Source organism: Perca fluviatilis, chromosome 24 (genome assembly GCF_010015445.1).
Source record: "Perca fluviatilis chromosome 24, GENO_Pfluv_1.0, whole genome shotgun sequence".
NCBI lineage: Eukaryota > Metazoa > Chordata > Actinopteri > Perciformes > Percidae > Perca > Perca fluviatilis.
In genome coordinates this window covers 13,548,376-13,566,322 of record NC_053135.1, presented here as the reverse complement: position 1 = coordinate 13,566,322, position 17,947 = coordinate 13,548,376, and the positions used below count along the sequence as shown (strand labels likewise).

Sequence of the window (17,947 nt, the reverse complement as noted above, 5' to 3'; positions counted from 1 at the left end):
GCTCTGCTGCGCCCCGTTCACGTAACAGCGGCAGTAAAACACTGTATTTTACACTATGACGGTTAAACTTTAAACAATTCATTGATCAATAGAAAATGTATTAAAATAGAAACCATTACACTTTTAAGTTTTTGAATTTATGACATGTGGTAGGGGCTTCCAGATTGACTTGGCGTCATTTATGTATGTCCGGCTTGAGAACTGTTCATCCAAGTGTATTGCTGGGTACCCAATGACATGCCATGTCGAAGTTTGGAATCGCGTTACGTTCAACATTAATAATAAACTTTGAATAACAGCGGGGGCTTCAGGGCTTCAGGGCTCTGCGAGCGGACTGATTCTTCAACCTGTCTGTCTTCTGCGGTTTTAACTTTGTTGCATGGGAGCAGGCAGTCAAAAAATTAATAAACTAAGTGAGTCAACGAATTAAGTTGAAAAGAAGATTAAAGCAGCTCATGAACCACTCACAGGCTGCCCAGTCCCACTCAGCTGGTGTGCTTAAAATGGATTCACCATATTTTCTGTCCAAGCATCTCCAGTAATACCTATATCCAGTTATTCAATTCAATTTTATTTATAATGTCAAATCATAACAGAAGTTATCCCAGGACACAGATATAGTATGTCTAGGCCACACACTATAATTTACAGAGACCCAACAATTCTCCCCAAGAGCAAGCATTTGGTGCGACAGCGGCAAGGAAAACTTCCTTTTAACAGGCAGAAAACTCAGGCAGATCTTGACTCTTGGTGGGCAGCCATCTGCCACGACCGGTTGGGGGAGAGGGAGGGAGGGAGAAGGGAGAGATACAGAATACAGAAATACAGAAATATGACTCATTATAATTATAGCAGTGGATATAGTGAAATGATCTGATGAACAGTGGCAATTATAGTAACAGTAAAGATAACAGAACTATGACTAATAATATTAGCAGTAGCAGTGTAGGGTCAAGCTGGGCGTCAAGCAGGACCATAGCAGCAGCTGCAACCATGATCCAGGTGCCACCACAATCCACAAGGACTCCAGGGGAAGAAGCTAAGTTAGTAAATGCATTAATGGGACATGAATGCACACAGATGGAAGAAGAGAGGGGCTCAGTGTGTCATAGGAAGTCCCCCGGCAGTCTAAACTAGAGCTTCGTTCGGGCCCAAAAAATCAAGCCCGACCCAGCCCGAGCCCGTGCACGTTGTGTCCGAGCCCGGCCCGGCCCGACACATTAACTGGAATTATGAGCCCGAGCCCGATTTCAACCCAACACTTTTTTAATCCGTGGGCCGTCATAACTGACGTTCTCAACTACAATTCAGAGTTGTTTGAACTGCAAAAATCTGTTTAAAATTATCTTAATGAATAATGCAACAGGAGCGAAGCATGTAAACTGCGCTGTTTGTTTATTCAGAATGGAACGGATCGCAAATGGATCTGAATGAAGAAACGTAAAAAACTCAACGTATTTCTCTGTGAGGGCTTGCCCGCCTTCTCGCCTCAGGGTACCTTGCTGGAGGGAACTAACAAAGAACAAAAAAAGAGGGGCGTTGAAGGCTGACTATCATCTTTTCCTGCCGCGAGCCTGCTTCATGTGTCTGTTCATCATCCAAGTCCCCGTTTTATCAGCTGTCATAGGCGAACAGCGTGCCGCACTTAATGCACTCAACAAAGCCGACACATATGTTGTCACTGCCCACGACTTGTTTAAAATGGCTCCATACCTCCAACTTTTCTCCAAACTTGTTCAAAGGTAATTCTCCCGTTTTTCTTTTATTCTTTACATCCTCAAGCTTCATGTTGCACTTAAGCTCCACAATACAGCCCGCAGCCCCGGGGTGATGCGTGCGAGAGGAGAAGACTCCGCGCATGACACATGTTGCATTTTGTAACTGTAGTCCAAATTGTGTAACTTTTTGGACACATTTGTTACTTTGGCCTAAATAGATAATAGTTCTGATTATGGTATAGCTTTCTCCCCACCCAATTAGGCTAAAGTAATGATTAAAAAAAAACACAAATGCTTGATCAAGGGTCCGATCTTTTAGTAAAATTAACAGTAAGTAAAATTAACAATACTATATTGCAAAAATACTGTTTCAAGTTAAAGTCCTGGATTCAAAATCATTCTCAAAAGTACAAACGTATCAGCATCAAAATACATTCACCTAAAGGATTATTAGGAACACCTGTCAAATTTCACATTAATGAAATTATCTAATCAACCAATCACATGGCAGCTGCTTCAACGCATAGGGGGGTGTGGTCCAGGTCTAGACAATCTCCTGAACTCCAAACTGAATGTCAGAATGGGAAAGAAAGGTGATTTAAGCAACTTTGAGCGTGGCATGGTTGTTGGTGCCAGATGGGCTTGTCTGAGTATTTCACAATCTGCTCACTTACTGGGATTTTCACGCCCAACCATTTCTAGGGTTTACAAAGAATGGTCTGAAAAAGGAAAAACATCCAGTATGCTGCAGTCCTGGTGGGCGAAAATGCCTTGTTGATGCTAGAGGTCTGAGGAGAATGGGCCGACTGATTGCAGCTAATAGAAGATCAACTTTGACTCAAATAACCACTCGTTACAACCGAGGTATGCAGCAAAGCATTTGTGAAGCCACAACACGCACAACCTTGTGGCGGATGGGCTACACCAGCAGAAGACCCCATCGGGGACCACTCATCTCCACTAAAAATAGGAAAATGAGGCTACAATTTGCACAAGCTCACCAGTTGAAGACTGAAAAAATTAGTGCGGTTAGTGCGCGGAAGCACGGAGGGGATGGTGAGAGGGGACGGGATGAGGAGGAGGGAGGGGCGAGCTAGCCTCGTTTTGTTTGAAAATACTTTGAATGTCAACAAGAAGTGCCGTCACCCAACATCGCTTAGAGCACCTTTAATTATTTTATATACTGCTAGGTATCATTTATTAGTTGATTATATTTTATATTAATCTTAATTTGCAAAATAACTAGAGCTGTCAAATAAAGTGCAAAGCAATGTAAAGAGTACAGTATTTGCTTCTGAGATATAGTGGAGTAGAAGAATAAAGTAGCATAAAATAGAAATACTCAAGTAAAGTACAAGTACCTCAAAATTGTAAATTGCTGTACTTGAGTAAATGTACTTAATTACATTCCACCACTGGTCAGAATGTTTGCAGGTGCGGGTGGGAGGAGAATACACACGCAGATAAAGAAAAAGATATCAGAGATGTTACATTGTTACAAATTCAAACATTTCAAGCCAAATAGCTAGCTGTTGGCAAATGACGTGTATACTATCATGGCATGTATTGCTTAGGACCAAAGGAAGCGCAGTTTTGAGTGTGAAGTTGTTTTTTTATAAGCGGTTCTCGAGAAAGCTGCAAGCAATCAACCTATTCCGAACAGGCAAATTTTCAACGGGCACTGCACTAGTTCCTTTAATTGTAAAAAAACATGCAATACCACTAAGATAAAGAAAACGTCACCAGTCTTCATCAACCATGATCTCATTTGCTTAGAGTAAATAAACCATGGGGCAAAAACTACTCTAACAATAATATAGTATTCTGATGGTACATTCTGCTGACTTTAAAGTGAGTGTCACTCAATCAGACCTTGACTCTGTCGATATGCTCTGGCAGGGAGTCGATCAGCAGGTCACCAACAGGTTCCCACGCCTCTTTTACCATCTCTGCCTGCCTCAGCTGTCCGTCCAGCAGGTCCTCCGCCTCCTGGAGCTCCATAAGGCGATCCTGAGCCAGTTCCAACCTCCTCTGCCAGTCGTCCGAGTCGGCATTGAGCCTATCCCACTTGGTCACCACGTCATCTGCTTCTTTGCGTAAGACTCGCCCAATGTTCTGGGCACGCTCCTCTGGGCTAATATCTGAGGGTTGTGCAAAGAAGAAGTCTTTAAAAATCTTTGTCTTAAACCCTGAAAAAAACATCTGGTGACAATAAAATCAGCTAACTGTATCCTCGCAGGCTGTTACACTATTCACAAATCTAAAATCCCTTAGTTCTCCACCCATATATTACATCTAATATTTAAATAATAAAAAAAAGACTTTGTGTCTTCATCAGGGTTTGATGCATGGACTGTATAAGTCAAGCCAAAACATCCTCATCGCCCTGTAGTGGCTGTCTGCAGTATAGGTCATAAATCCCACCCATTCCATGTTAGCAACTGGGACATGGACCAAACAAAAAAATCTTACACATTTTTCCCAAAGATGGTTTCTGTCTTTGATGTAGTTCTTATCACTTATCACTATACTATTCTTTCAAGTGATGTAAACTGAACTGCTTGATCTTTTTTCTCTTTACCAAAGGTCCACATGACTAATTAATATTCTCATAAATCATGTGTAGTCTGATGACATAATTTGTGTGAATATTATTTAGCCATGTGGACCGTTGGTAGAGAGAAAAAGAGGCTGGTTCGCCTCAGCAAGCAGCTGAGTTTAAAAGTATTTACTTACTGAGATAAACAGTTAGACTACATACAGACAACTTTAGTTTTAGCATGTTTAGCAATTCGCTATTATGCTCGTAGAACAGCAGGAGTGGAGACAGAGCAGATTTAAATATCAGTTTTCTACATGTTTATGCCTGTTGAATGATTTGGTAATACATTTAGATGAAATTAATAGCTTTTATTCCACTTACAATCTGTGTGGAAAATTGAAAATGCATATTCAAATTGGAGAAAATGTATGAACATAATTACTTAGAAGAAGAGCTTCTGCAGTATTTTGTTCTGTTATTGTCCATTGAATGTCTTCACCTGTGCAAAGTTTTAACTGTTTAAGACGTGGATTTGACTTTAAAAGCCTGTTTCCTCTTTTAAAGCAACGAAAAAGCACAAGCATTAGCTGTGACAATAAAGACCACTTATATGTCAAACCACTCAGGCTGAATTTAAAACAAGCAAAATGTCAAATACTCGCAAGCACTGTGTCAATTCAGCTTTTTAGACGTCCCCAACTGCTGCTGATTTGAAGGTCAAATCGCAGACAGAATGTCTTTCTAAGAGGAAGTAAGTGCTTGTTTCCCTCGGTGCGGCAGTGTTTAGCAGCTGGAGTTCACCCTTTCTTCCTGTGTTCTCCGAATGTGTTTAAGTTGGCAGTTGAATGGGTTTAATGGGCCACAGTTAAAGTTCAGCTGTTTTCTAGGGGGCTGGTAACCACGCTGCTGCCATGGTGTAGAAGGTGCTGCAGGAAAGTGTGCATTAACCCCAATGTGTGGTTGTTACCAGGCTGTAACCAGGAGCCAAAGTTCACTATGTAAGTCAAAGATTGAAAGGAAAAGGAGCATTAGGTCCGTGCAGGAGATAGGTCTGTTAAATTGACCTAATATTTGCCTTTTATGTAGTGTTAAAGCTGATCACGGCGCTGCTCTAGTAGAAAAGGTCCCTATTTAAAAGGTAACTTCGGTACTTTTCAACCCTATATTCCTATGGATTTGTGTCTAAGTGAACAATGTGAACAAAAATCTTTAAAACTGGTCCAGTATTGAGCGAGAATGCTTTCACTGGGAGCCAACATCCATGGTCTGCAGTGACCATTTTAGCGGGGATGACTACTGCCAGCCAAAGAGGAGCAGACAGAGCAGAGGTTAGCTAATGCTATTAGCTAAAGTTAGTTTTTCTCTATACACAGTAAAAACTCCTGGGTTATTTCTTCATCCCAGTTTCTGGGTTATTTGTGTTGGGTTAAAATTATGGGTTATTTTTTCAGAAAGTAACCATTTTCTGGGTTATAGGGCTAATATTTTGACCCAATTCCTGGGTTGTTTGGGTGTCTGGGTTATTTTTCAAAGAGTAACCCATGTTCTGGGTTATAGGGTTGTCTCTCTCTCTATCGCTTTCTCTCTCTCTCTGTATGTGTGTATATATATATATATATATATATATGTATTTTTTGTTGGAGGGGTGTATTTTATGGATTATATTATCATGTCAACATAGTTTATAATATGAACAATCACACTTGTGTATTGTGTACATTATGATAAAACAGTATCACCAGTATTTGTAGGAGAAATAAAGTGACACACCCTCTAAACATGGATATATGTCCCGCCCCTCCTCTGACAGACCACAGCACAACAGAGGAGTGTGATGCGTCAGATGAGAATACAGAGGTTTAGTTGCATATTTCATGGCTGTGAAAAAAAAACAATGTCCATCTGTATGTCTTTGCCAAACACAAACCAGTACAATACATTGTTGGGGAGAGTCATCCCTTTTCTCCCATTGATTTTAGAGGGTCATCCAAAATGTATTGCTGATGAAGGAAGGGTCAGGTCTGTTTTGACTAAAGGTCCCAAAACTCCTCTGTTGGCCTCTTAAATAAATAACGAACAGTCCCTAAAACAAAGACATACTGGCATAGTAACCCAAGTTATTTTTGACCCAACTCCTGGGTTAAAAAGGGACCAACTAATTTCTGGGTTATTTCAACCCAGAAAATTGGTTGTTCTTTTGACCCAGAAGTTGGGTTTTATTAACTACACTGTTGGGTTATTTTAACCCAACATTTGGGTCAAGTATTTAACCCAGAAGTTGGGTCAAAAAGAATAACCCAATTTTCTGGGTTGAAATAACCCAGAAATTAGTTGGTCCCTTTTTACCCCAGGAGTTTTTAGTGTGTAGGTTTACATTGCAGCCCAGTTTGCAGCTGACGGTTAAAGCGTTCTTGCTCAATATTAGACTAATTTCAAAGATGTTTGTTCGCATTAGTCACTTACACACAAATGCATGGGAAAATAGGGTCCAGGTTGAAAAGGCTGCAAAAGAGCATATACTGCTTACAACGCTAACATTCTTAGTCCATTCATCCAACATGAAACATCAAAGCAAGTCTGAAGTACTGAAGGGGGACAATCTTAACCCCTGTAAGAAAAATGGAGGAGAGCCATTATGCAGAATTGTCAGAAATTATTACATTTTTAGAAACGTGTGTGTTACCTCTCTGCTCAGGTGATGGTGTGTCTCGTGGCAGCACAGATAGAAAGACTCCCACATCGTCCAGAGCCTTTGTCACAACTGGCTCTTTAGCTCTCAAGTCCCTCCTGAAGCACTTTGAAAACACACACAAATACACTTACACAAAATTACTTTATTTGCATTTTATCTGTGTCACTAACTAGAAAAAATAAAAAAAGGTTTGTGACATGTTAGATACTGATATTTTAATGAATGTTTTGCCTTTATTAAAAGTAGGTACATGTAGATATTATGGTGGTCATTTATGCATTGTTAGGTCCCTGGGGCATTTCGATTTGGGTCCCAAAATAAGATAGTGTTGAGCCCCTGCTGCAGACACACACACACACACACACACACACACCACTGCCATCGTTACATATGGCAGATGATATCGTTAGAGTCAAGTGTCTGTGTATCTGAGTGTATCTTTGAACTAAAACATGTCTAAATTTTGTATGTAATGCTTTGACTAAAAGCATTACATACATTTTGCAGACTTGTTATAGTTTTATACATGAAATAAACAAATAATTCAATCCAATCATCCATTTTTTGTATAAAATGGGGTTTTCATTTAACCCTTTACAACTATACTTTCCATTTAATCTGAGCCTTTGATTTGCTAAATGTTAGCCATTAAGACAAAGTCTTCCTTGAATGTAAATGGCCACTTTTGTGATGAAACCACAAAACCTTTTTATTATGAAAGTATCAAACAGGCTAATTTCATTGGTTGCAAGTTCACGTGATCTTACGTTGTGCTTTGCTCCTCTTGGTAATAGTTTGGTTAACTGTGGAAGGTCAGACAATCAAGTGTCTGTGTTTAGTAGACCCCTGGTCTGTAGACAACATGCTTTAATTACATTGCTAACCAGTAACTAGATGCCAGATTTGGTTTTTAAAAAATGACTCATTTTGGTAGAGATAATGTTCCGTTACTAATAATTAAAAACATCTACTTGTATACACTTGTAGAACAGAAAGCAAGTACACATGCCTTGTATTTTCAGCCCGATTTCACAAACACCTCTAAAAAAACTCCAGAATCAGCATTAAAATGTTAATTTCTTTTAGCAAAAATGCTAGATGACAAGTAGTGTGTCTGTCTGTGTCCCACATAGTGTGTTTGTTTCCTCCTACTCGGTGTGTGTCCAGCTGTGTCTGCACGGCTGGGACGTCCCCCCCTACAGGCGGCTCCTTTTCGAGCTGTTGACTTTTGAGTCTCAGCCAGTTCAACAGTTCCTGCAGCGACATATGGAGCCTCTTCCACGAGGCCATCTCTGAGTCCAAATGGGCCCTTGAAACACAAACACAGGTTTTCTTGTTTCTTGTGCTTTATATAAACATCATGATTTTACAGAACTGAGCTACAGCCTCCCCTCACCTCATGCTAAGGGTCTTGTTGCGCAGGTCGTTCCAGCGGTGGCTCATGTTGTCCAAGCGTCTCTGGAGCAGGGAACCGTCCTCTGAGTCCCCCAGTGAGGTCACAATTCTCTGCCCGTTGTCATCTAGAGAGTGATACAGTTCTGCGTGGCTGTCAATCTCGGCCTGGAGGTCCTGGTAACACAAACACACACATGCACGCACACACACACAAACGCGCACGCACACACACACACACACACACACACACACACACACACACACACACACACACACACACACAAACAGAGTCAGTGGGGAAAAGCAAGTGCAGTAAATTCTGTTGGAGCACACACTTCATTTTCTTGGTAATCCAAGAAAATGGCAATGGCAGCCATCTTTCAGGAATTTACTTTTTCGCTGCTCGAGTGCTCAGTAATGGGATCAGGATCTGAGAGAGTGACTACTCTCAAGAGTAGCAACCACCAGGATTGAGCCATAATGCAGGGCGTAATGTATTGTGGATGGAACCTTTTGTAGCACTGAAATGTCAAGATGTGTTATTCTGCCTTTATTTACTTCGTTTAAGAATGCTTGATTCTGATTGGCTGGGAGGAGGGCATTAACCCGGCAGGTTGCCTGCTGACTGAGCACAGTGTCATCAAATAGTAGATCAATACGCCGCTTGTATTTTTTTTCTATCACAGAAATTTCAAACATGAGGTCCATTGTAAAAATAAACTTTATTTAAAAAAGTTTCTAAAATGTGTCGGAAATCAATCAGAGGGTCAGTCGATACATAGTTTCGCAAGCGAGATACAATGTAGCAACTACGTTATTAAACTATCGTTAGTGATCAGATGCAGCCTTGTGTGGTTGCTATAGAAACTAATTAACGTTAATGAGCTAATGTTATTCGCCGTCCCCGTTTCCGAGATCCGACAGATGAGGAGCTGTGTACAATTGAAGACGGGGCCCTGGAATCAAACACGAAAAAGGCAACTGCCTTTGCTATCAAGGTTTTCACCGAGTGGAAGAGCCACCAGAAGGATAGACTGACAGTGACAACTGACCCGGACACCTGCAGCGCCGAAGAACTAAACGATTTGTTAAGACGTTTTTATGCTACAGTTCAACTACGTTGAACTAGTGATCAGATGCAGCCTTGTGTGGTTGCTATAGAAACTAATTAGCTACAGCTGAGCTAACGTTATTCACCGTAGTTCTAAAGGGGACTACTTTTTGAGGGAGATGAACTCAAACAGAGTATACATTTAATAAGCATGCAATACGAATAAGAAAAAGCATAATTATTAAAGTATTTGAATTGTTTTATTATGTTGGCAAGCAAGAAGTAGAATAAACGGGATAATCACCTCAAGGCAGGGCAATAAACAGTTTGATATACCCGGCTTGTAGAAGGCAAGCCGGGCATATCAAACTGTTTATTGCCCTGCCTCGAGGTGATTATCCCTTACATAATCAGTTGGTTCGAAAGCGGTTGTCCCAACTATGTCCATTTTTCACAACAATTTTTCAGACAATCTTCTCTATTACTCATAATGTTCTTGATAAGACCCTAGAAGGGAACAAAGTACTTTACAAGCCAATCTTTGTAAAGTGAAAATGTGTTTATAGTGCCTTTAATATGGCAGGCACTACTACCTTTCCACTAAGTAACTTAGGGACTGTTCGTTATTTATTTCAGGGGCCACCGGAGGAGTTTTTGGACCTTTAGTCAAAAAAGATGGCCCTCCCCTCACCAGTAATAATTTTTCTATGACCCTCAAAAACGATTTGGAGAAAAGGCATGACCCTCCCCCAACAATTTATCAATACCTTCTGTACTGGTTTGCGCTCGGCAAAGATATACAGATTACCATTGTTTTTTTACAGCAATGATGTACGTGATTTAACATCTGCATTCTCATCTTACAGATCACACTCCTCTGTTATGGTGTGGTGGCCATTTCAGTAGATTTACTCACTAACGTTGTTGTGGAAACACAATAAGCATGGAAACTAAATGCACACTTCCTGCATTACTTCAAATACTAAGTTACTCCTCTAGTAAACTAGTATTCACATGAAATAAAACAATAAAACATTGAGACCATTCAGCAAAGCACCCTGGGTAACATTCAGCACACAAACTGGTTGCTATGGACTCGTCACTAGGCTTCCTCCACTTTGCCGTTTAAACAAAGTGGAATAAACCTAAGTCCAAATCTACACAAAACCCGCAATCAGTTAGTAAGCTGACATCAAATGTGGCATTTAGGAAACCTTTATTGCAACCTTGGCACGGTAAGATGTCCAGACTAGCAACATTCATTTTGTTTCCTGCTGCTCGCATCGTCAGCCAGGAAATATTTTTTTTTACTAAAGCAGTATATGAAATCAGATGTATTACCTACCACCATTTAGTTGTTTTTTGTTATTTAGCTAAGATATTTATAAAATATCTGGTCATGCCAGACGTAATTATTCCACTAATTTTTTAAACAATGCAATTACCCGTTTCAGCCACCAGGAGGGCAGTGCTCCCCGTGCCCCACAGCCAAACTCATGGGTCAGACCCATCTGGTAGCGAAGGAGGGCCGAGACTAAGAGCTACATGGAAAAATATGCACCAAATACGCCACTTTGAAATGTTGCTGTTTCTATGAATACAAAAGTTGGGTAACCCCCCACCCCCTGTGGACTAACATTTTTTAGATGACCCTCCCCTCAACAAAGAATAAAAAGACATGACCCTCCCCTATTTTCCTCCGGTGGTCCATTCCATAAATACCGAACAGTCCCTTACTATAAGTAAAATAACAAGTCTTACTTAACTGAATCAATTGCCATATCTTAGGGAATCATTTTAATATCATAACTTTTACCAGGGTATTTTTGTAACATTAACAGTGACAGATCTATCATCATAAATCTTCCAACACTCTACAAAAGTACATGTGTATTATTTTAACTTTGTGTCATCAATCATCACATAAGTTGCTGTAATGTTTTTCAAATGATATAAAGGCTTCATAAACTGTAATATAAATAAATCATTTAATAAATAATGATAACGACGTCATTTTGGGGGGGTGCTCCTGAAGAATTAAAGGAGAAATATGTACTATATTTACTGTATTAAATCATAAAATGAACATGATATGTCATCAGATATACATTTAAATTTTTTTCTCTGACAACAATGCTAAAGGCAGTATCTTCTACTTTGAAATTTCCATTCCGGCCCGGAACATCTGTTTTTGTTTTGGTCTGTATGTTGTCGTCCACTGCCCATTTTGACACCCCGGCTGGGCTGCCAGATATGAAACACAAACACAGCATGCTGCAGCCATGGAAGCAGCAACCAAACGAACTGTAAAGACAGAAATAGATTCTACCCGACCTAAAACACCTCAGCATCTTTCTAAACAGTTGCATTACCGGAGACGTGGTAAACACGGATAAATATTGAAGATGTAATTGAAAGATGGAGACAGCTTAGAGCCCAAAAAAGATGCTTTTGGTAAATTATTTTGTAGATACAATGCAACAACAAATATTTTTTTTCATCTACACATAAACTTAGACAAAGTTTTCATCTTTATGGAAGAAAAGGTATGCGTTTCTTTATTTTTTATTGTTAACAGTCACTGTCGCACTAAATACTTGCTCTTGGGGGTAAATGTTGGGTCTCTGTAAATTATAGAATGTGGTCTAGACCTACTCTATCTGTAAAGTGTCCTAAGATAATTTCTGTTATGGATATTGGATAGTTAGGCTGGCAGTCACTGATCCCCAACTGCAAAAGTTTTGGCTTCTACTATCAGCCATATATATATATATATATACGTATATATCTACAGGTATGACCGTCAACATTGCCATCATCTAGCTAACATTGACGTCGTGGGACGTTGGATTCCGCATAGCTTCTAGTCTGGGGAGGAGGGGCAACGACTCTTTCCAATATTTTGAATTTGGACTGTAGTACCCATTTTCAAAGCTAGCTGTCAGTATTACGTATTGCTCCTTTAAAGATGCTGGACGAGGAATCCCCACAACATGGCAACCCTAAGTTCTTACTTGTTCTTATACAACTTATATACATATATATTATAACTCTCTATAAAGCATCAGTAAATAACTTATTAAGCACATTACTAAAGACATTACAGATTATAAACACTCTATAATGGGTGCCTTTTTGTCAGTGTCTCGTTGGGGCAACTTGTCACATTTCAGATGTATAAAAGTTGTCAGCAGTTACCCCAAAGAGACATTTCCCCTCTAAGCGTCTCACATAGTGTCTGTTTGAGGCCCAAATTTGAACTTTAACCCTACTAGCATTCATGACTTCTCTTTGCAACCTGTTGTATCATGGTGCATTTCATTATTTTCCTTTATATGCTAAAAGTTGACTAAAGCCATAAAACGTGTCCTTAAAGAGGAACACATTCTGTTAATGAATTTAATTGAATACACAGGCTGGTAGTTTTAAAATTAATTAGATAACATGAAATTGAATTAAAGCTGCAAGCAGCGATGAACTCTCACTGTGCACACGTCGTGGTTCTTGCCGTTCCCAGTTGATATTTCTATGACCGGACACTGCACGCAAGAGTTTGGCTGACTTCCTGTTGCCAGTAGGTGGCGCTATGAGTATAACTCAATATTGACTTGCACATGCTCTTAGGCCTGTTCTCTATTTAAGCAGAAAATATTTGGGGCGGATTGGACAATGTACACTCGAGTTAAAAACAACTACCTGGTGGCATTATATGGTAATTTGACACCTAACCACGCCCACACCATTGGATCCAAGTGCAAAAGTTTAGCAATTTAGCTCTGGCGAGGACTTTAGATTATCCTGACCAATTTTGAAGTCGATACGGTTAAATCTGTGCGAGAAGTATATTAAAGTAGTCTGCAAATGGTCAAAATCATCTATGTTGCCCATTCATTTTAATATAGCTGAGTTGGGTTTAGGATAAGACTCCAAGAGAGGTTTTTTGTAAGTTTGGACATGATACATACCAAATCTCATGTCTAGATAAAACACACTGCAGGGGCTACTTATTTGAAAATGTGTAGGGGGTGCTATTGAGCCAATTTACCATAATCAAGCCTGAAACCCATGTGAATAACTTCAGGCCTGGACAAACATCATGTATGAAAGATTTGGGGCAGATCGGACGATGTATGTTTGAGTTACAACAACTTTCTCTTTCATGATGTAACATTGAAGTTTGACGTGCCGCAATGGGGACTAGCCTGGTCCTACCAGACTCTCGTACATTTCATTTGTACAGAGAATCTGGCCACACTCTCCATTGACAAGTGTTAAGGCGGGTACTCTGTTGAAGTTTAAAACTATTGGATGTGCCCAGAGCCACTCTGGATCTGCGCACGTCCTCAACGTCATCGTTCTCAGCCACTCCCTCTGTTCGCCGATTGGATCGCCAAAAATTTGGCTGGGCGCTATGCTTATAACTCAATATTGATATGTACATGTCTTCAGGCCAGGACCCTTATAAAGCCTGAGCAGGCCTGGGCAGATTGGACAATGTGCAGTCTAGTTTCAAACTAGTTCCTGTTTGGCGAGGGAACATCAAAATTTGCCGCCCTGCTTAGCCCACACCGTATGATAAAAAAGGAAAAGCTTTGCAATTAAGCTTCCTCAAGGTCTTTCTCTTATACTGACCAATTGTGAAGTCAATCGGGTTAAATCTGTAGGAGGAGTTCGTTAAAGTAGTCTGCAATTAGTCAAAATCATCCATAATTTGCACATTAAGTTGAATGCAGCTTGACGTCCTTTTGGGTTTAGAGTATGGCTCCAAGAGGCTTTTTTGTAAGTATGGACATGATACATATGCATACTAAATCTCAAATGTCTAGGTCAAACCCACGGCAGGGGCTACTTCTTTGTAAGTTTTGTAGTGGCAGCTATTGAGCCAATTTTGCATAATCAAACCTGAGACCCATGTGATTCTTTCCGGGCGGGGGGAAAAAAAAGAAAAAAAAAATAGGGAGAAAAAAAAAAAAAAAAAAAAAAAAAAAAAAAAAAAAAATAAAAAAAAAAAAAAAAAAAGTTTTTTCTAAAACGTCTGAGGTAGATCTGGTAAACCCATTAGGTAGAGGACATCAAAGTGTAACGATTGTAACTTCCTGTTGCCAGTAGGAGGCGCTATGATTATAACTCAATATTGACATATTTGAAGCTACGAGGAAAATTGTCTTGCCTTTATTTCTTTAAAGTCTGTCACTGGTTTGTTTTGACAGCTTCTATTTTATAACTTATTTATGTCTAAATGAAAAAAAAAAACTTATTCTGACATCCAAAGAAATTTGCACTTCACTTTACTATTTTGTTCTTTATTATACAGTATATATTTGTTTTGATTTAGACTCTTATACATAATGAACATTATCACTACTGTTATTGTTTATCCGTTTTGGCAATGTGAAGTTAAAAAGAACACTGATCATAATTATTCCCTCTCTGTCCGTTGCATCTTGTCTCTGTGTTGCAGTGTCTCTGATAATTGTACCTTTTTTTTCTAAAGTGGGTATTTCAAGCCAGGACCCTTATACAGCCTGAGCAGTAGATTGGAAAATGTAGGTCTAGTTACTAACCACTTTCATGGCAAGACATGAAAAATCAACACCATGCCCCGCCCCAACTGTTTGGCGTTTGGTAAAAAGCTTAGCAATTTAGCTTCACTAAGGTCTTTAGAATATAGATAGACTATAGATAGATAGATAGATAGATAGATAGATAGATAGATAGATAGATAGATGGATAGATAGAACCTTTATTGTCATTATACACGTGCATAAATACATATGCCTACCAAATGTCATACCTCTACGTGAAAGTTAAAGGAGGGGGCTTTAACTTTGAAAACTGATAGGGGGTGCTATCGAGCCAATTTGCCAAGCCCAAGTCTGAGATCCATATCAGATCGCAATTTTTACGTTTTTGAGGAGCCCAAGCACCTCAAAACTGCGCTCAATCGCATAGAATAATAATAATCAAAAGAAAGGAAAGAAAGAAGAAACACTTGAATTTCAATAGGGCCTTCGCCTACCAACGTTGTCGGTGCTCGGACCCTAATAATACTACCCGAGGGGGAAAATGGGTCATTGCAACAAAGAATAGGACACAGACAAGAATAGAACAAACAGAAAGCACTGAAGACAGGGGAAGTGGAGTGTAGTATAAGACGGGCTAATGTATTAAATGTAGTTCTAGAAAGTTTTTCCTTTGATCCAAATGTTCCCTGATCCATTTGAATCAATCCCAGCCCTACAGTATACCTTCATATGAACTTAAACTTAGATGTCTTTATTTTATATTGATGGTTTTCACATTTAATTTCATTAATGCCTTTTTTTTTATCTGTATTGAAAACATTTCCCTACTTGCTTTTCAGTTGGAGCAGAATCAGCTTACTTTTAGACTTTTAGTTTATATATAAACCTTTTTTCACAATGTGACAAGTTCCTTTGTTGGTGTACAAAACTAGTGGATTTATACCAAAAATCCCAAAACATGTCAAACAACATCTTGTGTAGTAACGTTGAAATTCTTACAATTTATAAGTTACTTTTACTAACACTCAATAATTAGCGTGATTTTATAAGTCAAAAAGTTTTTGTAATAAGATGACACATTCTTCCAAAAATGAAATACCTGAATTTAGTATTACAATGCCTATTTGCAAAAGAACAGTGCTTAATTTTCTTTCCCAACCTGAACATGGTAGACCTTCCTGCGCAGCATCCTCAAAACTTTACTTTGGAATCCCAAAACTAGACGTCAAAAAGAAGAAGATCAAGATCAGCTCCCAATGTGCCTTCATAAGAATGCCCTCTGTTAAAATGTGTGTGTGACAAAGAGAGACATTTTGAGATAAAGAGGAAGGGAGGAAGAGTTAGTTAGCCATAAAAGGGAGATAGAGTTGGAGGGTGTGAGTCAGAGTGAGTTTGAACAGCAGAGGGGGTGAAGGAGGAGAGTGGCAGATAGAACTTTAAAGGATGATAAAAAGATGAGTGTGCTCATTTTCCAATTAAACGTTATCTGCGTGCAGTGTTGTTTCCAGTGAGTGTGTGCGCTGCCTGAATGCTACGCTGCGTTGCCGTCCGCCAATATAATTGGACACAGAAGACTATCTCAACTCTGCATACAGTGCTGCTGTTGTACTGACAGAGCTGTGTGTGTGTGTGTGTGTGTGTGTGTGTGTGTGTGTGTGTGTGTGTGTGTGTGTGTGTGTGTGTGTGTGTGTGTGTGTGTGTGTGTGTGAAAAGTTAGTGTATATCTGAAAATGAATTTCCAAAATGCTGCATGTGTGCTTGAGTGTTTCCTTTACAGTACATACTGTGTGTGTGTGTCTGTGTGTGTGTGTGTGTGTGTGTGTGTGTGTGTGTGTGTGTGTGTGTGTGTGTGTGTGTGTGTGTGTGTATGCGGTGCATCATGCACATGCCACCAGAAAGTGTGTGTGGGTGCAGGGTGAGGGCGGAGGGTGAAAATATGTTCTCTCGCAGAACAGAGCCTTCCCTTCAACACCCACAATGCAGTAGGGGGATTTTGCATTTGTCTGCCAGGCACCGACTGGCCAATGAGATCTCTCTATGCTGCCATGTCAGCATTCCTGTCATACCAGCTGGGGCAGAGAGTCAAGGAAGAGAGTTCTAAAGACCTGGGTCACAAACTGGAAATGTACTGGATGTCTGATAGATCTCATATGATAAAATGTTGCAATCATTAACATTTTCATTTTCTTGATCACTGCTGTGGGCATGAATATGACATATTTCTGTTGGTGAAGTTTAAGTTTTTGTAGGTGATGCCATTTTCTTTGTCTGTTCAATATCACTGCTGATCTACCAAATTCTTCTACTTCTGTTCCAAATGAATCATTATTCCTGCAGCCACAAAAAATGGATCCCTTGCTTTGTTAAAGATCTACATAACATCTAGTAAAAACTGTCTGTTCTAAAAGCTGTCATGGATAGGGCATGAGTTTGAATGGCAATAGCTTTAAAAGAGTGGTAAACAAATACTGTTATACACTTCCAATGAATCTCTCGTAAAATTGGTCTACACAAGATATGGACATAAATAGCGCTATCTAGTCAGTGTAACTATACATGTTGCAGGGAGAAATTGTATGCTGTCCTTTGGAAAATCATTCCCATAGTTCCCTCCATCAAAAGTTAAATAATTCCAAATAAGAAATAGATTGCCACTGTGTTACGATGCAGCTGTTGCATGCACTGATTTCAGTGTGTTGATTATGTATGCTTCAACTAGCAAGCTGTCTGTGAAGGTCTTAGCCTGGAAACATTTGACTTCAATGACAATTAAAGCTGGAAGCAGCAATGAACGGGCCCTTGCACTCTGCGCATGTCGGTGGTGCTGTCGATGTGGCCGTGCATTTCCATGATCGTCGAACACTCCATGCAAGATTTAAAATGAATTCCCTCCAAATAGTCCATAGTGTTGGAAATAATATATTTCAAATTGTGCACCACTTCCTGTATCTACTATGTGGTGCTAGAGAACACACTATTTATATGTCATGTTGCTGTATAGCATGTTTAAACACCATCATATAA

At 39.7% G+C, this 17,947-nt stretch overlaps 1 protein-coding gene across 28 annotated transcripts in view; it reads right to left on the bottom strand.

The window, feature by feature from the left end:
* The window catches only part of dmd (dystrophin), a 470,394-nt gene that overhangs the window by 120,282 nt on the left and 332,165 nt on the right, over positions 1 to 17,947 (bottom strand). For 26 of the 28 annotated variants that reach the window (XM_039793561.1, XM_039793552.1, XM_039793539.1 and 23 more), the window contains 4 exons: positions 8,349 to 8,521; positions 8,105 to 8,261; positions 6,944 to 7,055; positions 3,591 to 3,859 (listed from right to left, as the gene is read on the bottom strand). In XM_039793561.1, the coding sequence (XP_039649495.1) occupies positions 3,591 to 3,859; positions 6,944 to 7,055; positions 8,105 to 8,261; positions 8,349 to 8,521 (711 nt within the window). Of the gene's footprint in view, positions 1 to 3,590; positions 3,860 to 6,943; positions 7,056 to 8,104; positions 8,262 to 8,348; positions 8,522 to 16,082; positions 16,142 to 17,947 lie in introns of all 28 variants that reach the window. The other 2 variants (XM_039793565.1, XM_039793568.1) reach the window with 1 other exon arrangement.